Source organism: Neopsephotus bourkii, unplaced genomic scaffold, assembly GCF_033783945.1.
Source record: "Neopsephotus bourkii isolate Nb327-2 ecotype Australia unplaced genomic scaffold, CSIRO-AGI_Nbou_v1 NB_333, whole genome shotgun sequence".
NCBI lineage: Eukaryota > Metazoa > Chordata > Aves > Psittaciformes > Psittacidae > Neopsephotus > Neopsephotus bourkii.
The window spans coordinates 297241-322251 of NW_026900839.1; the positions used below are offsets into that span (position 1 = coordinate 297241).

General features: G+C 52.9%; 1 protein-coding gene across 1 annotated transcript; it reads right to left on the bottom strand.

Moving 5' to 3' along the window:
• Positions 1–1825: 1825 nt before the first annotated feature.
• Positions 1826–24338, bottom strand: PLEKHN1 (pleckstrin homology domain containing N1). The gene is made up of 16 exons (XM_061347886.1): positions 24116–24338; positions 22377–22476; positions 17348–17494; positions 17026–17106; positions 15717–15804; positions 12393–12517; positions 11440–11589; positions 10996–11076; positions 7616–7685; positions 7051–7205; positions 6392–6586; positions 5655–5882; positions 4914–5066; positions 4044–4223; positions 3774–3822; positions 1826–3415 (listed from the first exon to the last, which is right to left on the bottom strand). The coding sequence occupies exons 1-16, from the start codon at positions 24193–24195 to the stop codon at positions 3222–3224; spliced, it is 2076 nt and encodes a 691-aa protein (XP_061203870.1). The 5' UTR covers positions 24196–24338; the 3' UTR covers positions 1826–3221.
• Positions 24339–25011: the final 673 nt, after the last annotated feature.

Here is a 25011-nt window from a genome sequence, read left to right on the forward strand (position 1 = left end):
AATGAAGAGGCACTATGCTGTGACCGAGCTGAGCAGCGGGATGTGCATGGCACACTGCCTGCTCCAGAGCACTTTGGGGCTGACCTGGTTCAGGCTGTACCCATGCAACAGCCGGGCTGAGGAGGGTGAATATGTGTTGGGGGAGATGAGGGGTATTTGGTGTGTTTACGGGTACAACGGTTTCCATCTCAGTGCAACCTGCACTGGGACGTCGGGGTCTCTTGAGGTGAACCCTCTGTCTTAAATCCTGTTGGAGGAGAAGCACAAAACCGAGAGTTTTCATGGTCGTAAGGCAGATGTCAAGGGGACAAGGGGTAATGGGTTCAAACTGAAACAGGGGAAGTTTAGATTGGATATAAGGAGGAAATTCTTTCCTGTGAGGGTGGTGAGGCACTGGAATGGGTTGCCCAGGGAGGTTGTGAATGCTCCATCCCTGGCGGTGTTCAAGGCCAGGTTGGACAGAGCCTTGGATGCCATGGTTTAGTGAGAGGTGTCCCTGCCCGTTGGAACTGGATGAACCAGCCAGCTTTGCCAGAAGGAGCCATGGAATCAGTGGGGGTGGAAAAGAGCTTTAAGATGATCCAATCCAACCATTTCCCACTGCCAAGGCCGCCATTAACCCATGGCACTGAGGGTGTGTGAATGCTTCCATGGACGGTGGCTCCAGCCCTGCCCTGGGCAGCCTGTTCCAATGCCTGAGCACCCTGTGGGGCAGGAATTGTTCCTCAGCCCCATCTAAACCTGCCCTGGTGCAGCTTGAGGCCGGTTCCTCTTGTCCCATCCCTTGGGAGCAGAGCCCAGCCCCTCCCGGCTCCATTCCCCCATCAGGGAGCCATGAGCCCCCCCCTCCCCCCGCGCCTTCACTTCCCGCCACTCTCTGAGGCGGGAAGCGCCATGAGGGACCCGCTGCCCTTCGCCCTCATGGCTTCCGTCCTTGACGTCTCAGCGCTGCCATGGGCACAGAGCACACACACACACACACCCTGGCGGACATGAGGTGAGGTCTGCTCGCAGGCAGGGCTCGGACGCCATGGTCGGGTCGGGGAGGGCGGTGGTGAGGGGGTGTGAGGGGGGGCAGTGATGGCGTCCATTGGGCTCCCCTCATGGTCAGGCCCCATGGGTTACAATGGAGGGGGTGCTGAGGGTGATGAGGGAGCTGTGGGGATGGTTCAGATGGAGAGGAGAAGGCTCAGGGCACCAGGGCAGGTTTAGATGGGGCTGAGGAACAATTCCTGCCCCACAGGGTGCTCTGGCATTGGAACAGGCTGCCCAGGGCAGGGCTGGAGCCACTGCTTTGCCAGAGAAGCCGCGACCCCAGGCCTGAAGCAAAGTCCCATTGGCTTTAGGGCTAAACCAGCCAGGCCCCACAAGCGCAGGGAGCCTTTGCTGCAGGGGTTGCCAAGGGCCCGAGCTGGGTTAGACACAGGCCCCCTCCTTGGCCCCAAAGGCCTCAGGGGATGAAGGGCTTTGGAAGGGGCAAAACTCCCCCTCCATTAAACCAGGGGCTGGCAAAGAAGGAGAGAGGCGAAGTATTCCAGGAGAACGTGTTATTGCAGTCGTCCCATCCCGCAGACAGCCACCAGGGAACCATGCCATCGATTGGGAATTGCTTTCCCCTTTTGATACCACCGCTGAAACCCAATTAAAACCGTCACAGCGGCCAGCGTGTCCATAGGAGCTCATGGGCACTGCTGCCTCCCAGCACACCGTGTGCTGTTGCTGTTCCCTAGTGCCGTTGTGTCCTCAATAAATAGATCCTTTGGGGGTTATCAGATACAAACCTTCCCAATAGGAAACAAAACAGTAACAGGTTGGAGACCCAAACCGATACACATAGGAATGCGCAGAGAGCCGCCCGTCCTGCAGTACTGAACGTCATCACAGCTGGACAATTAAATACATCTGCAACTCAGCCGCATTGACACCTTAAATACACAGAATCCACTCGAACCTCGCATGTAAACTTAGTGGGGTACCTCCTGAAGAGAAGTGTAATGTAATACATGGATATTCAAGTACAAAGAGCCCCTGGGTTGCTTTGTTTGCACCAGTGAAAGAACAAAACTAGAGGGTTTGGGTAATCTGGTTTGCAGCCTCTTTAGGGAACAAAGGTTGAGAGCGTGGAGCCTCAGGTAAAAACATTGGGATTTGCTGCTGACCTTTTATGTGTTAAAGGATCTGGCCTAAGAGGCTGGAAAACGATAGCACTGAGACTCTGTCCCCTGTTGTTTGTGTCCTGGTCTTGCTGCTGCTCTGGAGGGGGGAAGAAAGAGGTGAGAGCCCACAGTGGCCTTGCTCAGTGTTATGGCTGTAGTGAGTTTTCCTCCTTCCCTTTCTCCCTAGATACTCACAGGCAGCATTTAGTGCAAGCCCAGGGATGTGCAGAGGGGTGGGAGGAAAGGATGCAGTCCTGTAAGAGGAATCTAGAGCATCCTTTCCAGGGAAGACCTTGGTAAACATAAGCCACTTGGCCAGACCAGTTCTTGATTCCACCTCATCATATTGCAGGTCACCACCATGGTCTGGAGCCAGCATTGGCAGGAGAGAACTTACTGCATGAAGTGGAAAGGAAGTCCCATTCTGCCCAGACCTGGATTTCTCTTCTCCATCTCTCGTCAGTTAACCCTGACCTTGCAGGAAGACAATCGTATGAGCACAACTATTGCTACCAACCTTATATACCACGACGGGGCATGTCTCATGCATGTTTGCAGACTTCAGAGCTCAGTGGAGGAAGGGTCGGTATAACAGCTATTCTCAGGGATCAGGATCCTCAAAGTGACCAGCCCGAGGGCTCTGGTAATAAGCAAGATGATCAAACCCGGTCACCAGCCAGCCCTTTTCTTTGGCCTTTGAGTGACTGCTCCACCTGAACATCTAGTCCCTTTTATTTAAGGGAGCCTGACCAGCTTTTTGTTCTTCCTTTCATTATCAAGGGGACAAAGCCGTTTCCTAGCCAGGGCTCCCTAAGCTGGGGCAGCCGCAGTGCATGCTCCTTAGCACACACACTGCTCTCCAGGTCTGCAGAGGCTGATGCTTTTGTGCTTTGCCCCATCCTCAGATTCAGAGGAGAAGTTTGAGCTGCCAGGACATGGGAACCAGCCTTTACAGAGCGGGGCCCTTCCTTTTGCTTTGTACACCCCAAGTTCCTCACCCTGGAGGAAAACCCAGTGAGAAAAAAGCCTGGGGGCTTTTCTACGCCTGGTTGTGGAGGCTTTCCTTCAGGCTTGGTAAAACTGCTGGCTGGGAGCTGGGGAGGTATGAGGGGTGCCCGGCTCCTTCTCCTCGGCTTCCCACAGGTTGTCGTAGCTGAAGTCGCTCTGGAAGCTCTGGAGCTCAGCATAGTCATGGTAGGCTGAGGAGTCGCTGTGTGGGAAGCTGGTCTCTGGCAGGTCATAAGTGCCAACATCCCCATCTGCAATAAAACAGAGCAAAGCACTCACAGAGCTCACGAGCAACGCAGTGGCTGCCTGCTCCTTTGCCAGCAGAGTACACATGAGGGTCAGCAAAATCACAGCGCAGATGCAAGTGATCTAGCAAAGGGGTGGAAGTGTCTGTGCATCCCTACTCTGCTCTGGGGAGACTTACAGACTCTGTCAGACAGACACAGGCAAGAGGCAGAGTGAAACAGTCCCACTACAGGGGAGCAGGAGGAAGGGCAGGCATGTGTGTCCCTGTGCTCCCTCAGCCCTGCTTTGAGTGTTCCTTATGGAGACAGACACCAGCGAGAGAGAGTGGGCTGCAGCACCCACTGGGCCTCCCAGGAGTCTCACCTCGTAGCTGCAATGAAGTGCCCAGATGTTCCTCTTGCAGAGAAGAGATCTGAAAAGAAAGAGATGTATTGATGAGGATGACTTAGCACTGCAGTGCTGGTACTCCACACCAGGGAATCAGACTTCTGTTAGTTCCCCATTCCTGCTTTCCAATGCATCCCTGATCCCCAAGATGCAGTGACCGACCACTATTCCAGCCTGGAGAAAGGCAGGAACCCCTGCATCCCCATGTATTCCCCCTGCAGCCTCAGACTGCATTTACAAACTCACATCTTCAAGATAAGAAGCATCAGGAGGCCGCAGCTGGAGATGGCATGAGGAGCTGTATGGAGCCACAGGCACCTCTCTGCAGTGACTGGGCAGGGGCTGGCAGTTCCTCTTCTGCAGAGAGAGATGGTCTCTGCAGGCATTCACTTGTGCTGAGCCCGTCTGTCCATGACACTGCAGGAACTGAACCGAAACACTCCACATTTGATGCTTGCTATGGACAGTTGGGCAACACTGACCTGCTGCTTCCCACCTGTGAGCCAGCCCTGCTCTGACCAGACTTGGCAAACCCAGGTTTTCTGCCTACCTTACCAATTCTACTACATTCCAATCCTGAAAGCCTTAATGGGAAAGGAAGAATGGCTGCAGGTCCCTCATAGTAACCCACAGAGGTGGTGGAAGTTGGCCAGATGTGAAGGCAGGAGGATGAAGACTACTGGCAGCTCAAGGGACGAAGGACAGAGACTCAGCATATTCCTGAGAGGTGAGTAAAACTAGAAACATAACCTTTAACAGACACTTATCCCAGCTGGGGTTTTTTGGGGTGGATAAAGGGGTCTCTGTGTCTGACTCATCTCTAGTTTCTGCAGACTGGATGATCACATCTCAGCCTCTGTTTTGTGGTTTCTGGTTCTTCCTGGGATTGTCATGAGCATCCAGTGATAAGACAGGGGAAACCTGTTCCTCTCTGACTCTGTCCTGGCTTGACAAAACAGAGAACCTGCCCCACCCCAAAATGCAGCTTCCACATCCCACTCAGGCTCAGGCACACAGCAGGAAAAGAAATGGCCTGAGGTGTGATTTCTGGAGCCAAAAGCTTGTGTGCTGAGTCAAGCCCATAACCAGCAGCAGACATGCTGGGTGCCTTTTTACCTCTTCCAGGAAGCTGGATCCTGCCACACTGCGAGCAGCAGAGGAGCTGGGGGTATAGGGGTCTGCATACAAGGGGGAGCGGGGCATGGCTGGCTTCTCCAAAGAGCTGGAAGCTGTTGAGGGCTGACTTCCCACCAAGCTCCATCTGTTCAGCTAAAAGGCAGAATTGAAACAGAAACATGACATGCGGTTCCCTACTTGGAATTCATCCCCAGGAGGGATCAGAGTGGGGAATCTCCCTGCAGCTAAAGTCCCAAATGCTGCTCAGTCATGAGGGATGACAGGGCTGGCTCCCAACTGTGGCCATCTGTGCTGACAAGGGGACTTCCCTGGGTGTAAGGCAGATGCACACTCACTTGGCATCACACACTAAAGTAATGATGGACACACACACTGGAAAGCTTGTGTTGGTTCAGGAATTAGTGCCCAGCATCTCAGGGCTCCGAGGTGTTGCTCTGTTTGTCATGTTTAACCTCACTTCTCATGGACCATTTTCAAATGGAACTGGGTTTCACACCTTCCAGGTCAGTTCTCCCTGCAAAGAGCACTGTAAGGAAAGTGTGACCCCTCCACCAGCTTCTCTGCTGCTTAATCCTTCCCATCCCCACCGTGCCTAACCTGGGGCTTGGAGTAACCTGGTCTAGTAGAAGGTGTCCCTGTGGCAGGGGATTGGACCTAGATGAGCTTTAAAATCCCTTCCAACCCAAACCATTCCACGGTTCTCTGTTGCAGCCCCCTTACATTACTGAGGTCCAGATGTGGCAGGGGAGCTGCGGGGTGTTGCTGCAAGCTGTGTGCAGAGTATGGCTCATTGTACACCGAGGACAGTAGCTCGCCATTGGGGTTCTCAGGAATGAGGCTGCAGATGTTCCTCTCGGTGTCCTGGCTGGGCAGCTGCTGCCCACAAGGTCCACATTTGCCCTTGGACTTCCTGGCACTGCCTCCCCTCCGCAGGTCCTGTGCCAGGCACTGAAACAAGAAGATAGACCCTGGAAATGGCTCTTCTCAGGCCAGTCCTGGGCACATAGACCTGCCTGCAACCAGTGCAAGGCACTCCCCTGCTAGGACACCATGCTGCACTCATGCATGGTCCTGCAGCCCGTGCCCCACGTGTTGCTCCCCATGCATGCACATACTGTTGGGCATATGTATGCTGCACAGGATTAGATCAAAGGTTCTGACACCACCATCTCCACCCACAGGCTTTTACGTTAGAATTTCCTGACCTCTGAACAGCCCCATTTGCCCTTTTGCAATCTGTACCAACAACCCTAATGCAGAGCAGAGTTTTGGGATGGGATTCCTCGGCAGACTTTTCCCTTATCAGCAATAACAAAGCTGAGCCAGGACAAATACAGGCTCCAGGCATGGATTTGCCATGCTGCATAGCAAACACCGACCACCCAGCTCATGTACAGACTGCTCTTAGGCAGTGCCTGTCCTCACATTCATCCCAGGCTTTTGGGGGGTTCACTTACATGAAGGGGCTGGGAATAGCCAGGGGAGAGAGAGTCTTCAAGCACCCTGTTCTCAGGCATCAGCATGAAGGACTGTCCATCAGGGAGAGAGCCACTGTTCTGGGAGAGGTGTGTTAAGGTGGCCACTCTCCCTCCTGATGCCCAGGAGTTGGTACGGCCATCAGAAGTGAGGGACCCTCTCCCACTGCCAGCAAACTAGATGGGGAGAAGAAGAGCATGTAGGAACAACCCTCTGGACACAGGCATGTCCCTCCCTAGTCCCATGTCCCACCACACAGCACTGTGACAACCTACGGCGAGGTTGAAGGCAGTAGGATGAAACCTGCTGACAGCTCAGGGGATGCAGGACAGAGAGTCAGGAAGAACCTCCAAGGGAAGAGAGAACTTCAGCAATATGGGGAACACTAGCCACAGACTCAGAAATAGCCTTCTACAGGCACTCAGTTACCCTGCTTTTGAAGGAATATAATACAATATATGCCTATATAACGTAATAGAGCTTCCAAATAATTTTCAGGGATCAACAGCTTCCTGACAACCTACAAGCAGAGGACTTGAAGCAAAGTCTGCTGTGTCACCAGGGATAGGTAGCAAGAGATAGGTCAGACAGGAGTCTGGGAGACAGGGATTGATTAGCTCACAACCCCACAGTGTGTTACCTGGCCAGGATGAGGCAGCTTTGATCCTGGGAAACTCTCTGATCCGGAGAGGGAAGAGTCAGCATTTCGGAACTGGGCTGTTTTGAGGCAGTAAAGCCACTCCTGGTAATCCTCATAGCTGCGGCAGGTCACCCGGATCGAGTTGATCAGTCGGCCTGTGGAAACATCACTCACTGCTCTTACTTGATCAGAAATGAGAATCCTCTTGCTCCATCCCCCCCCACGCTCTCCTGGGATCTGCAGACCCGGTGCAGGGGCAATGCGAATGCTCTGTCTTCAGTGCTGACCTTTCACATGTGGCTGAATGTAGGACAGGGGCAATCAGCCCAGATCTAAATGAGGGGTTGCGGGTGCTGCTGGCTCACAGGCTCTTCCTGCCAGCAAAGCCAGGGCACAGATGTTCCCAGATTTCCAAGCAGTTCAGTTCATAGAGCTTGGATGCTAACCCAGGATCATGGGCACAGACGTTCCCAGATTTCCAAGCAGTTCAGTTCACAGAGCTGGGATGCTAACCCAGGATCACAGCCACAGCTCCTTAGCAAAACCAACCCGGACCATCACATACCTTCTATTAAAAAGGAGGTTTTCTCATTCTCTTCAAAAAGCACTTGGATGGCATTGAGTGGCAGCTCACCCTGTTGGCGAGAGAAGAGGCTTAGGAGTGCAGAGCTGAGCACATCACATCCCATGCCATATAGCAGACAGTGGCTGGCACCTCCATACTCTCACAGGTGTGGAGCACAGGCATGTTGGAGAACTCTGTCCCCAGACTTACTCCAGGAATGAAGCCTCTGAAGTGGCTTCACGAGGCACTTCTGTAAGCTCTGTCCTCACAAAATCCCTCTTGAGCTTGGAAAAACACTCCTTCCCTTCTAGTCCTGTTTCCCACAGCTTCCAATAGTTTAATGACAGACCTCACTTTGCAAACATGGTGCTGAACGAGGGTTTAGAGGTGCTGGATTGGGACTTCCAGCCTTGCAAACAGGAATGCCCATAATCCACACCCTGCAAAGCCTTACAAAGACAGGGTTGCACCCTATAAATGCCAGTTGGGTGAAACGTGAGCTCTTGTGCTAGCCTAGGGCACAGTTGTGAATGCCACTCCTGTGATCCCAGTGGGGTCTGCACTTGCATCCATGTTCTTAATAGCAGGGCAGAGGAGCTAAATCAGTCTGCCATTGGCAAAAGTGGAGTGAGAAGATACCACGTGCTATTCCCCCTACGTGCAATAGCACCCCTGTATGCACATCACCACTGTCCTCTCTGCCATCACTCAGTGTCCCATGCTCATCCTCCTATCTGATGCTGTGCCAGGCCCAGCTCTCCAGTGATCCCATGGGACTGGTAGGAATGGGACTGCCTGTTCCAGACCTCTTCTGCTCTGCTGCCTGCTGCCTGGAGTGCCATAAGTGCCATTGCCGAAGTTCAATTCGCTATGGGGATCAAACCTTGGCAGAAGGACCAAGGGTCTCCTCTTCCTTTGGGGCTCCCCAAGCTGAATTTTCCTTATGGAAATGAAACCAGAACTGGCATCCAGCTCAAGGTCCTCTCAAGAGGTGCAATCATTCAGGATTCCTTTGCCTTAACTTTACAGGCTGCAAAACAAGGTGTCCAGCTGAAACTCCTCCTCATGCCCTCACTGCAAAGCTGCACAGGCTCTGGGGAACGTGGCTGATGATGTGACAGCTTTGCCACGAGGGAAACATGGAGCTCAACCGGGCGCTGTGCTTTGTGCTGGCCAGCTGCCTCTGCAGCAGCCTGCGGGCACAAGCAGCCGGCTGTGGTATTTCTCCTCCACCGAAGTGATTTATGGGCTGAGCAGTGCATGAAGGCTGACCTTGGGAGGGAGAGTCCAGGCAATGCCCTGTGACTTGTTGTCCCCTTTTGCTGTGAGAAATCATGGAATGGTTTGTGTTGGAAGGGAGCTTAGAGCTCATCCAGTTCCAACCCCCTGCCACGGACAGGGACACCTTCCACTACAGCAGCCTGCTCCAAGCCCTGTCCAACCTGGCCTCAACACTTCAGGTGGAACAGATACTGCAAGGCTGCAATGCCGGGGGGTCCTGTAGTGCCTGCTCCTGCTTCTCCTCAGCTCTAGCACGTTGGTGCCCTCCTGCCACTAAGGATGACTGCACAGGGCTTCCCCCAGGCACCCAGTGCTCCATCCTCCCTAAGGCAACAGACCCCATCCATGGGAACTATAGTCTCATCTATGGAAGCACAGCAGCATCCCTCCAATAACACTGCAGAGAACCCCTCCAGCCTTCCCTGGGCATGTCATGAACTTTCCCCTCCCCAGCAGCTCTCCCCTTGCTGATTTCTACCTTGCTCAGGGCCTTTTCCCACCAGCAGTGAGCCAGAGCTGCTGTGGGTGAGCCCCATCCTTGGCATGCTCAGCTCCTGCCTTCCCCTTCCCTGCCCCACACACAGCACTTGGCAGCAGCAGCTCCTGCGGGTTGTCTGAAACCGGAGAACAAAAGGGCCGGGCTATTCCTTCACACACAGATTGTAGGGCTCAGCGTCTGCTGGCAGGGAAGGGAAGTTCATTTGCAGAAGCCCTGGGAGAAGGAAGGCTCCTGTGCCCTGACTTGCCTGTGGAAAATCAGGTTCCCAGTGCAGTGTCACAGGCTGGTGAATCAGCCCCCGTGCAGAGCCCTGCCATTACCCCAGCACTGAGCCGCCCAGGGACCCACGCTCAGCACCGTGGGAAGGGAACATTGCATGGCCAGGGCAGACAAAGCTGGTTTAAGCTTTCAAAAGAGATGAGTTAATCTGTGAGCCCAGCCCAAGGCCCCCTTACGTATGTTCCATTCCCAGGAGCTACAAACGTGTTCCCAAAAAACAAGCTCTGAGGTGTGTCACATAAGCCACCAGCTGCTGGAAAACACCCTCCAGTGTTGCATAGGGATGGAGGAGAGCTCTCACTGGTGTATGTGCCCTTCCTGCTGCAGGCACAGCATCTCCTCTGGCCAGGGGGATGCTCTATGCAGTCCTCCCTTGTGTTAAAAGCAGCCTGCATGGCTCAGGGCCTAATGTAGACATGGTGAAATAATGTGAAGAAGGACCCCAGTGAGTTCACATTGCATTTCCCAAGCCCTCAATCTCTGCAGGGTTTCCTTGTCACTGGCTCCTCTCTCAGTGGCTAGGAAGGATGCTGCACGTGCAGGTTCACAGACAGTTCAGTGCTACTTTTGGTAAACAGGGCCAGAAAGCACGGGGCTGTTTAATAGCCATTGCAGTGATGACTCAGATGGACGTTGGCAATCACATTTCAGAGCCATTCAGGCTGAAGGCAATGTGAATGCAGCTCCCATGGCCCACAGTGCTGCCTGTGCTGAGGCTCCCAGCATTGCTCCCACAAGCAAAGACACAGCAGTGCACTAGAGAAGCAAATCTCACATCCCTGGGGCACTCAGACCTCCACATCCTTGCTGGCCCTTCCACTGGTGCCCTTGGTCCACAGTGCCAGCAGCAGTCTCTCTTGTCTGCCCACCAGCCAACTAATGCCTTGACCCTTCCCCATGAGCATCAGATGTGCAGCCTGAATGCTACCTGCTTCGCAGTGGTCCCACAGAGCCTGGGAAGCAATCCCCCCACTGGGATACTCTCTGGGGCTGTTCCAACTTCTGTCTTAAGCAGGGAAGCCAGATTCTGTGCCAGCATAACCACATAGAAACATGCCAGCCTCCCTCCTCCCAGGGACTCGAGATTCCTTGGCAGCCAGCTCCTTTCCCCCCGGGCTTTTGTAGGAGGGCAAGGTGTTTCTCATGGGAAGATAGCTTGCAACATCCCTCTGCCTGCTGGCAAGGGAGCAGCGTGGAGGGAAAGCCCTTGCCAACACGGAGAGCACAAGGGAAACCAGGTGGAGAAGGAGCAACAAGCCAAAGAGGTGCTGAAATAGCTGCTGTGGATGGGTGAGTGAGAGCAGGGAGGTGCTGAGCTTACCTTAAAACAGAGGCTGTTTTGTTCTTCGGATACTATCACCAGTGTGGATGGGTAAAGCACCAGCAGCCGGTCATGCTGCTCCTTGGAAAGTAAAGAGGAAGAGGGTTCCCTGTGAACAGCCAGGCAGGGCTCAAATCCGGAGAGCCCTTCTCTTTGTCTGACAGCAGCCTGAGGCCATGGCATTGGAAACAGGGGCTCCATGGAGATCCCTGCCAGCTCCAGCTGCCAGTCCTGTCCTGCTAATGCTTTTATGCACATGCTGTTGCCAGGCATCACTTCTGGGACACAGGAGCCATAAAAACCTTTTTCCATGCACCAGGATATAGGTAAAATGACCCTTCAGGGACACATTGGATTAGTGGCAGCGGGTAGGCAGAAGCCTGCACTTGTCACTCCATTCTAAGCCATGCTGACAGAAGGATGCTCCCCAGGGATGTGTCCTACCTGGAAAGGCAGATGCTGAAGCTTCACTTTGGAAACACAAAGGACATCACCTAAGGATTCCCGTTGGGTCCCTCTCCAATCCTGGACAGGCATGTTCTGCACGGACCACCGCAGCTCCTCCTTCCCTATGGAGCTCTGCTTCCAGTCATTCTAGGGACACAAGCAAAACTGAGAGGCAGGGTAGACATGTCCTCCCCTAAGAGTTTAGGCAGCACACAGCACATCTCAGGACATGTTTCAAGCGTGGCAGAAGCAGGAAACAGTAAATAAATCTGTGCAGGAGTCAGTTTTCCCACTGGAACTGAATACTTGGTACCTAGCATCATCTGTACCTTGCTTTTCAAAGGGGAATACCTCTGTTTTACAAGTGGGGAGATGCAGACAGGGTGGGAAGTAAAACACCCCACAGAGACTGGAAGGGAAGCCAAGTCTCTGGAGTCTGGTTTTCCAGGCCCTGGTCCCAGTCTCCTCCTCCTCCAAATGTTTTGTAAACTCAGGATCATTGCACAAGCAGCCAACTGGGTGAGAACTTCTCTGAACCAGTCCAAGACCTCTGCCCCTTCAGGGGCTGTGGTGGTGGCATCTCAGGGTCACAGCTCTCCCTTTCCACACACACCCCCTGCCTGGCCCTATTGCAAAACCTTCCTTTTTGCACCCTAAACCTCAGAGGAGGCTGCACAAAAGCCAAGCTCCTCAATCAGAAGCTGTTGTTAGGTCTTAGCAGTAGAGAGCATCCTTAAGGTTGCCATTCAGACCAAAACACCACCTCACTCTAGTGCTGATGGCACAGACCTAGGTCCCTAGGGCCACATTTCTTCCCTAGGCAGAACATTCCAGAGGCTGCAGAGATTATCCCTCCCACTGAATGTAGCAGGAGCTATACAGCATCCCCCCGGTGACTCAGATCTGTCTAGCTGAGCCCACAGCACACCTCACCATCAAAAGACACCAACCTGAGAGAGGAAGGGCAAGCCAAGGCTTCCTCCATTTAGCTGGATCTGCTTCTCCAAGTGATAAAGCCACTGCTTCAGCTCTGACTCAGTGGGGCAGAACACGATAAGGGGATTCAGCAGAGGACCTAGGTATGTGAGACACAGGATGAGCAGAGCAGATAAGGGCACCAGTTGCAGCATCAACAAGTAAAGAGCTGGCCAGAGCTGTTACACTCAGCACATCACACATGGGCTGCCTGTCAGTGCATTGCTCTGTCAACATCAGCCCTTCTTGCCACTGCCATCCCAGCCAGGATGACTCCAGCACCTTCCTTCCACCAGCCACATCTCACTCTGACCAGGAATCACTTTTCAGTCCAAATCCAGGTCAGGAACAAGAATCAAAGACAGCCCAAAAGTCAATATTGACATCAAGAGACAGATCTCAGCTTTAGAAGTCCATAGCAGCTTTGTGAGAAGCATCTCTGCAGGCAGAGACTATCACACTGTGCTGCTGCAGACAGCCTAACTCAATGCAAAGTTTCATGCTACTTCTTACTTTCACTTTGGCACTCAGTATGTAGAACACTGGAAGCTTCTTTATTTAGTACTTCACCAAATACAATCTGTACCAGGCAAGCTAAAGCTCCTCTCAGACATACTCCTGAAGGGAGGAACAGCCCCTAAATCTTGTGGATGTGAATGTTTCCAGCTATCATTCACTTACTAGCACAAGCAGAGAAGTCTCACACGCCCTCTGCTCTTCGCTACAGACACAACCTGGTGACGTGAAGGATCATTTCTGGCAGGCTGCAGGATGTATGTTGTGATTAATGATTTACCAGTGATCTCATGTTAAAGCATACTTGGTGCATGCTCGGTAAGATCTGGCTTTGAGGGACTTGGAAGCATTCAGATAAGCAAGTGTCCTGGGTAAAAGTGGTACTTTGCCCTTCTGTGGAGCCTTTTATCCCATAACTCCTGCATGATGCATGAACAGTCGTTAATGATGACTTTGGAACACCAATGTCTGACAGGAAATGCACTGACACAGAGCAGAGGTGGGGAAACTGAGGCACAGACTCCCTGAGTGACTTTCCATAACCTCTCCATTCAGATCCACTACAGTCATTAAGTGTTAAGCATTACTGAGCATCCAAGTGCCTGTGTGCCGTCGTGGCATCTTGTCTCCTCTTGCCTTGGTTTCCCCATGGGGATAAGGGGATTCCCTACTTCATAGAGTTGCTATGGTGGTATAAAAGTGTTGTTAGCTTTATCTAGATATTCTGAATAGTTCTCTGGGCATCCAGGTCCCTATGGAAACAGCAGGAATTTTGCTGGTAGGGCATGACCCTTAACATGGCACTGCTTGCTCTGCCACCCCCTCTAAGGCCAGCCTTTCAGACATATCCTGAGGGCTGTTCACATTGCCACATCTAAACAGGGCCCCAAAGGAAGAGAAGTGAGAAAAGGAACTTCTGCCTAAGCCTGAAGCCTCAGACATGCCTCAAGCTGGTGCAAGGAGCTGCTGGGGAGGCCGTGAAGAGAGGCTGCTGTTCATTCTCATTCAGTTCCTGCCATTTCCCTCAGCCCCAAGGGCACGTTTGTGACAGGGCTGTGACACAGCCATGCTGAGCAACCTGTGCCGGCCCACGTGCTCTTTTCTTCTGCCCCGTCCTTCCTCTTTCCTTGCAAATGCTTTAAGAGGAACATTGGAAGTGAGAAAACCCTTTCCCAGAGCAGCAGCAGCAGCAGCAGGCTATTCCCAGCCAGATCTCTGCCTGGTGACACTAAAACGCTGCCCCATTTGTAGAGGAGGGAGAGGTAACTCAAGGTGCTCAAGAACTGCATCAGCATCAGAGAAGGACCACAAAGCCAAGGGGATAGCCAGCCATCATGCACTTCTCCATCCTGATGCACCAGGGATGGCTCTGAATGCTGCCAGGCTTGGTTCTTATGCTCCACCTCCATACATCCAGTGATCCTGCCCGCATCTCTGATGCACTGAACAAGCCTGGGAAGCGCAGTTTATGGGCAACTGCTGACGCCATGGGATTGCACAAGGGAATGGATGCACGTCTTTTGTGTCTCAAGGTCATGAGACAAAAGAATTCCCCCCTCAGCCTGTGTGGGGCCACAGACAAGGCTCTTATCCCCTCCATTCATTGATTCCAGCCCCTGAAGCTCCCCGGATCTCACTGATCTCAAGCTACCTGCTCCAGTGGAAGGTGTCCCTGCCCGTGGCAGGGGGTTGGAACTGGTTGAGCTTTAAGGTCGCTTCCAAGCCAAGCCATTCTATGATTCCCTGGTTTCTTCATGTCACTGCTTCCTTCTATAGACAGCACTCTGTCAGTAGGGCTTTGGTTTGCTCTTTCCCTCAGCAGAACATAAACCCAACAAAGCTTGAGGCAATTTTCCACCCAGCCACACTCCTGCATGTTTTAATACAAGCAGAACAAGTCCACCCACCCCAGGGCAGACACCCCTAACTGGTTAATACTTGGGAGAAGCTTTCCTTCACTTTACACACTCCCAAAAAGGGCTGTAGGAGGGCTCTGCCTAGAATAGTGCAACCAGCCCTTAAAATCAATGGGTTGTTTGTCCCAGCTCCTCTTTAGAATGGATGTAATCTTTTCATTTGAGTGGTCCTTGTATAACCTTCTCTCTACCAGAGGCCTCCACAGACAGGGCCTAGGACACAGATGAGCTTTCTTGGCTCTGTATCATCACTTCCTTCTGCGCACTTCATGCTTTAACTACTACTCTTGGGGGCTTGCAACTGCTGTAATTCAGCAGTGACTAAGCCAAAAGAAGCCTTCAGCCAAGCTGCAGACAGGTTGCTATGCAAGGAAAACCTTTATAAAGCAAGTTTAAAAAGCTTGTGGGTACAGGAGTGCTGGGGAAGAGGGAAGTGACGTTGGGTCCTGGTGTTAACAGCAGAGGTAACTCACCTCTCATCACTATTTCCCACCAGAGTCACTTCCTCACCTCCAGGTTTATATGGGCACAAGAAGTGGGAGAAGGAGTTTTATTCCATTCCTTCATCCAAATGTGATGCACAAAGGGAACTGTCACCATATGCCCTGAGCACTAACCAGCTGGAGCACAGGAGCACCCTTCCTCTGCACTCCCTTCCCTGCCTGCAGCCCTGGCATCACTGTCCAGTTTAGGACCAGGGAAGCCTTGATGGGAAAGCTGGAAACACTTTAAGAGCTTCAGCTCTCTGCAGCCTCCTTCCACAGTGTGTTCTTCTCTGGGACAAGGTCAGAGCAGGACAAAGTGCAGAGACAGTCATGATTCATACAGCCTCTGTTCTCTGCTCAAACCAAACCAAGAGGCACCGACCTGCAATGCGGAACGCGTGCTCCTCCTGCCCAGTGCTCTTCCCAGTCTCCATTTCACACACACTCAGCTCTTTCAAAGGCAGCAGTCCCTGCATGAGGAGAACACACCGTTATTTTGAGGGGCAGAACGCTTCCTTTACATCCCAAATCCTTCAGTTTTAAGGGAAACCTCATCAACTTTCCATGGGAATGATGGGAATGACCATAAAGCAAAACTGAGCTGCCCAGTTTCTATACTCCAGCCCTTCAGAGTCTCACAGTAACAAAGCACAGGGTGACAAGTTTGTGCTCCCTGTCTCAGGCTTTCTAAACAAGCACTAATACTGACTGCTGTAATGTCTAGGGGCCAGTATTGGCACATTACTTCCTCTTTAATTCCTCTACAATTAATAAAGTAAGGAGCTGTTTATAAAGTAGATGGGAGATCTTGTTTGCACTGTGACGTGTCTTTCCTCTTGAAGGCTGGATGACTTGAGATGCTGTTGGCATATTGCATTAACCTCAAGTCACCTAGAAAACAAGAGATCACTTCTAAAGGGAACAAATTTGACCATCATCAACAAAACAGCCACACTCAGTTTTAATTACTCATGTGCAGGGAGAGAACATTGAGGGCTTCCTGGTTGTTCAGTTGTGATCTTTTGCCTGCATGTGCAAAACAGCCTATTGTAATACACAGAATCCCAGAGTGCTTTGGGTTGGAAGGGACCTTAAAGCTCTCCCAGCTCCAACCCCTGCCATAGACAGGGAACCCTTCCACTGGAGCAGCTTGCTCCAAGCCCCTGTGTCCAACCTGGCCTTGAGCACTGCCAGGGATGGGGCAGCCACAGCTTCTCTGGGCACCCTGTGCCAGCGCCTCAGCACCCTCACAGGGAAGAGCTTCTGCCTAAGAGCTCAGCTCAGTCTCCCCTCAGGCAGGTTCAAGCCATTCCCCTTGCCCTGTCCCTACAGGCCCTTGTCCCAAGCCCCTCTCCAGGTTTCCTGCAGCCCCTTTAGGCACTGGAGCTGCTCTCAGGTCTCCCCTTCAGAAGCCTTCTCTTCTCCAGGCTGACCCAGCCCAGTTCTCTCAGCCTGTCCTATTTTGAGCAATAAGAGCTCTGACCCTTGCTTAGGCACAGCTCTCTGTGCTTGGTATCTCCAGGTAGCCTAAACAGCTCCCATCTCTGGTCCTGCCAGCCCTTCACAAGTTCCTGTGCTACCTCTGTCCTTCATCTCTGCCCACAGACAAGGCCAAGGATTCAGGTGAGCTGAGGTTGCTTGGGTTACAGCCCTTAGGAAGACATGCTCTCTTCCCCTGAGGGATGCCCTACCTGGTATGTGAGTCCATTGGAGCCTATAGACTGGAAGTACAGGTAGGACTGGAACAGCTCCAAGAAGCAGTCATTCACCTCCTGCAGAAAACACATATTTTGGGGTTTATCTCAGGTCACCTTCCTCATCCCAGCCTTCCTCTGCACCTCACACTGGTCTGTGCATGGGAAAGCCATGGGTTGCTTATCCAAGGGCCACCACCACATCACTGCTGGTGGATCTGAGTGTGGAAGCATGACCCAGGTCCCCACTGGGACAGGAGCCAGTGCCACCAGCCCCTCCTGGGAAAAGAAACCCCCACAAACAGGCGCTGCAGCTTACCTGGCAGTGCTGGAACTTAAACTTGACCTTGGAGTAATAGATGATCTTGCCCAGATTCCTGACAACCATTTTCCTCCGTCCCTTCTTGAACAGGCTGGGGAACCTCTGGTCCAAGTTCTCCTTCTGGTTTTCCTGGTTCTGAATACTCTATACCAAGAATTCCGGATAAAAACCACATCAGAGCCAGCGGGATGATGTCTGGAAGAGACATTCCCAGAACATCTTCCCAGATGGGTTCCTCAGAAAGGCTCCCTGGGCATGTGCCCGGGCCAGGCTGTTTGTTGTTGGGTCTCCATGCCAGCACGGAGCTGGGGTTTGGTTACTTCATTCTCCCTATGCAAGGGGAGATAGTGACCTAAAGGGAGGCTTTCTGGGCTGGGAAGAGGGGGTGCAGAGCACATCCTACTTTTAGGATATCCCTACATGATCTCCTGCCATCCTGATCAAATTCTCTGCAACCAGGACTGCTCAAGGCTAAGCAAGCACAGCTTGCCTTCCCCTGGGGTTAGTGGAACGGTTTCTTTTGCTCTACTTCCATCTGGATCCCTCAGCATTCCCATCTGCTTGGATCCCTTGGTTTCTCCAGGTAGAATCTGTTGTTCCAGACACCCAGATCCTTTTGACGCAGAGTCCCACAGCCATATGAGAAGATGCAAGGCTCTGAGTTGAGAAGCTGTGCAAAAAGGCAAGGGAAGCCTGCATGAGAGCGAGGGCTGATGTGAGAAGGAGACAGCACTTAGGGCCGGGGCATTCCCTTAATTCCTGCATTCCGGTTGTATGGAAATTCTTCCATTTGTGTCACAGCACAAACCCACATCCCTATGGCACTTTGCTGCTCATAGTCCAGGGCTGCTGTTGCACTGTGTAGATATTGCATGAATCCAGGGATGAAAAGCTCTCCCTGTAGTTCCTTTGGGAAGAATGGTTTTGTTCCGGAGGCTTGGCTGACATCCTTGGGATAAGGGAATGGCTGTATCCCAACAAGGCCATATTCCCCCCAGGTCTGCACCCCACTGGAGTCTTAAATGTCAGCTTTGCTAGGCACATCAGGCTCTGGCAAAGGAGGAAGGCAGGAGGGAAAGGTTAGGTCCCAGTCCCCAGACTGTGGGGCCGCCTTGGTGGGACCCCTGGGGATACTTCCATGGCCATGCTGGAGCTGGGATACAGGGCGGAGCAGTGGCATGCAGCTCCCCGTATCCAAACAGCATTTCCAGGAATGAGCATGGAGAGCGCTGCGGGGCTCCGCACGGATCCAGTGTCAGCCGTCACCCCGTGCACCAGCACTTCCCAACCTGCCCGGCTGCCCATTCCCAGTGCACTGTGCCAAGGAGACAGCTGCGTAAGCTCCATGATAAATGGAGAGCAGCAGAGCTGAGCAGAGCTGTCTGCTGGGGCCTCTGTGACTCAACCCTCCGGCATGAGGTTAACCCCCCTCATACCCAGAGCAGGGCCAGAGGGGAGCTGGCAACCTAATGCTGTCCCTTTCACCTGCAAAGCTTGGGGCTCCTTCCATGGACTGGAGGAAACTCATTTCAAGACACACATTAACCCCTTCTCTGCTCAGCTTTTTCCCACTGGCTCCATGCAATTCCCATGGGGAGCACCCCTGGAGGTGGGAACCTGCTGGCTGCCAGTTCATGCTCTCACCGAGAGGCAATTACACGTAGGAAAAGATTACATGTGTGCTCCAAGCTGCTGTCAGAACAAAGAGCAATGGATCACCTGACAGCAATAACAAAACACTGCTGGGATAAGGGAGAGGATAAAGCAATGGAATTATGGACACAGCGACAGCAGCAGCACCAGCTGCCTGGGCAGTGCGGCTGCCTGGAATGTGGCAGCCAAATCCCCCTGTAAAAAGGAAGGCCCCAAGAAGTAAAAGCAACCATGGAGCTGGGAATTCAGCAGTAGTTTAGGGAAAGAGCTCAGCCAACCCACCAACTTCCATAGGGATCCTGCAGGGGACAGGAAGTAAAGGGAAAGCTTCCACTGCCATGGTTCATGGGGCAAGGAATAAATGAAATGGAATACATCCTGCTCCCAAACAAGAATCAGGAAACTCCGGCTTGCAAGGGTTTGCAGCAAGGCTGAGATGATAGTGGATAAACATGGGGGCATCTCCAAGACCATGGACAACATGGGATCACATTGCTAAACTCTGCTGCCCTTTCAGCTGTAGGACCCCTCTGCCCCATGTCACACCAGTCTTTCAAGCTCCAGTCTTATCACTTATGATCAGACATTGCAGTTTTGCAGAAAGAAATGGGGCTGTTCATGTCTTTTATATGTTTTTCCCAGGTCTTTCCTGTTGTTTATTTTTTCCCACCAATTTCATGTCCTTCCCTGGAGTGCCACTGTTAAATCCCAAATGAATATGCACGTGCAAGAAGCTCATCTGCTTTGTCCATACAATCCCAGACTGGTTTGGGTTGGAAGGGACCTCAAAGCTCATCCAGTTCCAACACCTTCCACCATAGGAGCTTGCTCCAAGCCCTGTCCAAGCTGGCCTTGAGCACTGCCAGGGATGGGGCAGCCACATCCATCTGCAATGCCTATGGTTTCTTTGCCCTCTATTCCCAGAAGTAGGCTGTCCAGCACTGTAAGGTTAACCTTTGTAAGGTTAATGGTGCTTCCCACAAACTCCTCATCATCTGCTTAGGTCCAATAACAATTTCTCAGGATATGGATTACTTGCCTCTGGAGAAAACAGCTCCTGCTGAGTCTTAGATGTCTCTGGGCTCGAACCCACCAAGTGCATGACTTTGCTCTTTGAGGGATTGAGACAGATCTGGCCAGAAAGCAGCACTGAGAACCCCATGATGTCCTGGGGGAGTCAGGGACCAGAGCTATCACAGCCTCCTCCATGTGCATCACTTATCTCCCTGGCCCATGCATCCCCTGGAACCATAGGGGTGCCTCAGAGCACAGCCAAAATGAAAGGGAATTGGCATTTATCATTCCTCTGAAATCCTCCCAGCCTGGTGCTTACTCCCCTGGCTGGGCTGGGCTGGTGGCAAGCTCTCTCTTCCCCCATTCCCATCCCTATCAGTGCTGGTTCTGTGAGCTCAGCTGGGTTTGAGGCAGTGCAGAGCATTGCCAGCCTGGTTTGTCTCTGCGTTGGGTGAAGCAGCAGGTCTCTGGCAGTGCAAGTGCCCTGACATGTTCTCCCCCTGCCTCCAATGCCTCATCCTACAGGTAGAGCAAGTTAATAATTAACCTGCCTCAGCCCCTGCAGACCCCAGTGACTCCCAGCTGAATCACAGCCCTGGCAGCAGGAAGAGCTCAGCCTCTCGACGTGCCCTGGGGCTCCCAAAGCTGCTGTTTAATGATAAAAGCAGCAAATGAGAAGCAAGGCTCCCCTGGCACATCCTCCCCCTTTGCTTCTGCTTGCCCTTCATAGAAGCTGGAACTGGGAGGTGTGGGAAACAGGGCATAAGGTTGGTGGGAGCAAAAAGGTGCTGGTTTCATGGCAAGGTCCAGAGGGAAATGTGATTTTCATGGAAGTCACTTGCCCCAGCCCCAAACTGCCTGCCATGGCCTGAGGTTTGGTGATCCCATCTCCTCTGAGATTACATCGGAAGAGTCCTGTGCTGATGGTTCCTTTCTATCCCACCCCCTCTTATTCCAGCCCTTCCTACTCTTGGAGGTGTTTCTCTTGAAAAGGAAGGAATGGGAAAAGGGCAAAGCCAAGGCTTTCTCCAGGCCACACAAGAAGCTTGTGGCTGAGTTTGAACCCCATGTGCCCCAGGCGAGGGTAACATCCAACCAATCGCTCCTTCCTCCTTCCTTCCCTGGAGAGATCCCACACTCTCCTATGCTCCCAAATGAGTAATCTTGCAGTGACCTTTGTTCTGTCAGCCCCAGGATCCGCTAACATGACAGCTTCTCTGGCAGAAGGATCCAGGATCCATCTAGGACCTGGTCCCATCCTTTGGGATGCCAGCCGAGTCCCGCAGGGAACAATGCCCACACCACATTCCCAGTACTCCCATTCACAAATAATAGGCAGGAGCATGAAACATTCCCAGTTCCCCTGTGCTTCCCACCTCAGCACAGACACAAGTCCCACGAGAGAGGATGGCACCGTCCCATGGCCACCTCATAAGCCAGGAGAAGGATCCCAGCCCTGCTCCCTTCTCAGGCCCTCATGAGGAAAAGCAAAAGGGTTGGAAAGGGCCAACATGGGAGAAGCTGCATGGAAAGGGACTGAAGAGTCCCTGCTTGTAGCGAGCAGATGTTGGAACCTCTGTAGCAACCCAAAGTACATGAGAACTGCTCAGAAGTGGGTCCAGCACCTCGTCACCAGTGAGATCCACCTAACCTGCAGCTTGAATCCCAAGAGATGATGCCCTGCTGCTGATCTGCTCTGAAATCAGCTCTAATAGCTGTCTGTGCCTCACTTTCCCCTTCCCCTATATCCATGTATCCTATGGCCATGCAGTGGGGGACACATACGCACAGTACAGCCAATGGGCCCCAAAGCTCAATCCGCATCCCTGTTTTACCCAAAGGGGCTGAGAAAACATCCTGGGGTTCATCATTTCACCTCTGCTTTCCCTGAGCAGTGCTGGGAAATGGGCCATATGGCCACAAGGCTGGTACGTGCCTGGGACAGACCTGCCCTTCCTGCTTACCTTCCCAAGGCTTATTGCTAATACACTGCTGCTCCCTCTCATTCCAGCGTGGGAATGAATCATCCCACCTTTAAATGCTCGCTCTGATTTCCCCCTTCTTTCACAGGCTACCCAGTAACAAAAGAAGCAAGAGCAAAGGGGATGTGTGGGGGATATTCCCACCATGCTGCCTGCTTGGCTTTCAGCAGCATCCTCCCACCCTATCACATGTTTTGGGTGATGTTAGGGTCACCACAACACCTCCATGGGGATGCTGGGGCCCAGGGCTTAATCCTCCCTGAGATTGACCTGCTGCTGCCTCCAGATCCATCTGCCCTCTGATGCACAGCACTGTCCTTGGGTGGGAATAATCTCTGGGAGCATTGGGGATAGGGGCTGGATGTGTTTGTACTTGCCTTTCCTGGAATATACTGCAGGATTTTGTCTGTGGTCGTATCTCTCTCCTGCCCTCCTTCTATCCCAAAAAAGCTGGGCAGTTTCTTCTTGCCATTTTGTCTACAGAAGGGAGAAAAGAAACCCAAAACATACACATGCAAACACACATCTAGGCTGATGCACACTGAATGATGCCCTAGAAATCAGGAAGCCATAAAACCAAGCAATTTGTCATGGGCTTTCTCATCTTCCCAGTACAGTAAAGGGCTGATAAACAGCCTTGCAGAACTGGGATGGGGTTTGTGCTGCGCTTGTTGGCGTGTCTTTGCCTTTGCATCACCAAAGGATCAGATGGGCTCATTGGTGTCACCAAATCAGTGCAGGGACCAGATGTTCCATTGCAAAACAGAGAGCACACCCAATCCTGACAGCTATTCCAAAGCCCCTGGAGTGGAGATGCGTATGTACACACACACCACTATATGGTCACAAAGAGGCTTGATTTCTACCTTGGTGGGTTTCCTCTCTTTCCTTGCGCTCCCAGCTCCTCCTTGCAGAGCAGTCCCCAGTGCTCTGCTGGGACTTCCCAGGAGTTGCTCCATCTCCACCAGATTGCAGTGTTTTGCTCAGCAGAAACCAGGCTTATCTCCATGGAGAGTGTGGGAAGTGGGAAACATCAGGGACAGGAGGCGCTCTGGGGCTCAGCTGCTCCCCTGCAGCCTCTCAATGTCAGCCCTCCAGGGTCCACATTCCCCAAGAGATCCCCCCTCTTTTATCCCACAGGTTTGCTCCCGGTTTATGGCAGCACAGGAGGCCAAGGGGACAGTTTCAGTGTCTCCTTTTGATTAGAACCCCCCCGGCTGAGCAGAGTTTATGGGGTTTGTCTCAAACCCCAGCACGTAGCATAGTCAGGGCCAGCAAGTTTGTGAGGAATCAGCCTGGTTCCCAACAGAGCTCCTTTGCAGATTGGAGCATTTAGGATGAGGAGCACTCTGCTTTGTGTATGTTTAAGGGATGGGAGCATGGGAAAGGCTGGTATCATACAATCATGGAATAACAGACTACTTTGGGTTGAAGGGACCTTAAAGCTCATCCAGTTCCAACCCCTGCCATGGGCAGGGACACCTTTCACTAGGACAGGTTGCACCAAGCCCCATCCAACCTGGCTTGTTCCACACTCCCCGCTAGGCTGAGGTCCATCAGTGGGTAACAGAATGCTGCCCTGGCCAGCCCATCACCAGAGATCCCAAAGGATTTCATGGCCATTTCCAGCTGTGCCTTCACTCAGGGTTCCAAATGCAGCTCAAGGGGCAGAGTGCTGGGATTCGGGGCTTTCTGCCTGAGGTCGGAATGTCATTCTTTCACAACAGAGCACCACGCCTCCGGTGTCATGAGTAAAAACATCGCAGGTAAAACAAGGAGTGTTCACCCTGCACCTTACCCTGCCTGCTCTGTGGAGGGGAGCTTTAGTTTTCCAGCTGAAATCCACTAAATCACACTTCTCCCAGGCGCTGTGTGCTCGGATACATTGCTGGCATAGCCCTGGAATTCCCTTCCAGCCACTTGTGGGGCGCTCATTGTGCCTGGCACTGCCCCATGAGTCCATACAAACCCTATTGCTGCTGAGCACACCACTCCTGGCTTTCCCAAGCGGGACTCAGCCCCATCCTGCACGCTGCATCCCAGGGGGGGGGAAAGCCAGCCGGGAAAGGCAGCACCGCTTGGAAAGCAGCGCAGGGTAAAAGCGAAGCGTACTTACTCCTTCTTCAGCGAGGGCTTCCTCCTGAAAGAGCCTCGGAGCCTGCCGGGTGCTTGAGGAACACAAGTTATGTTCCCCATGCCGGCAGCGACCGGGAGCGCCCCGGAGCAGCGGGATCCGTGTGTCCGTGTGTCTGTGTCACGCAGGCGCTCCCCTTCCGCCCGCCGGGACTCGGGTGGGTGTGAGCTCTGCGAGGCTTTGGGCTGAGGTTCCTGCCCCTGCCCCTGCTCCTGCCCCTCTCTCCCGCCCCGCTCCACGCTGGGAGGAGCAACCCAGGCCCCGGGAAGCGCGGGCAGGACGGCATCCCTGCGGGAGCGCTGCCGGGGAGCCCCGCTGCATGGTCCCGGCAGCCTTAGTCCTGCTTTGGCGCTGGGATTTCTCCGGGACAAACCGGTGTCCTCAAGGGGGGTGAATCTGGCTTCAGAGCGCGGTTTTCCTGTCAAGAGGAATGAAGCGCAGAGTTCTCTGCCCTGCCAGTGCCTAAAGGGGCTGCAGGAAACCTGGAGAGGGGCTTCTATAAGAGCAAGGAGGGACAGGACAAAGGGAATGGCTTGAACCTGCCAGAGGGGAGACTGAGCTGAGCTCTTAGGCAGAAGCTCTTCCCTGTGAGGGTGCTGAGGCGCTGGCACAGGGTGCCCAGAGAAGCTGTGACTGCCCCATCCCTGGCAGTGCTCAAGGCCAGCTTGGACACAGGGGCTTGGAGCAAGCTGCTCCAGTGGAAGGGGTTCCTGCCCATGGCAGGGGTTGGAGCTGGGTGAGCTTTAAGGTCCCTTTCAACACTAATTAAAAACCCAGTAGTGCTTAGATCGAGTGACCACCATGCACTAACATTCCTCACTGGCAAACAGGACAAAGCTGGAGTCCCTAATAGGTGCATCTGGAATGTTATTCTAAAA

Coding starts and splice junctions, on each gene's coding strand:
- PLEKHN1 (XM_061347886.1), bottom strand. CDS start 24,195: ATGGGGAACATAACTTGTGTTCCTCAAGCACCCGGCAGGCTCCGAGGC. Junction 5,883..6,391: donor GCTATTCCCAGCCCCTTCAT/GTAAGTGAACCC, acceptor TTCTTGTTTCAG/TGCCTGGCACAGGACCTGCG. Junction 5,067..5,654: donor CACATCTGGACCTCAGTAAT/GTAAGGGGGCTG, acceptor TCTGCCTTTTAG/CTGAACAGATGGAGCTTGGT.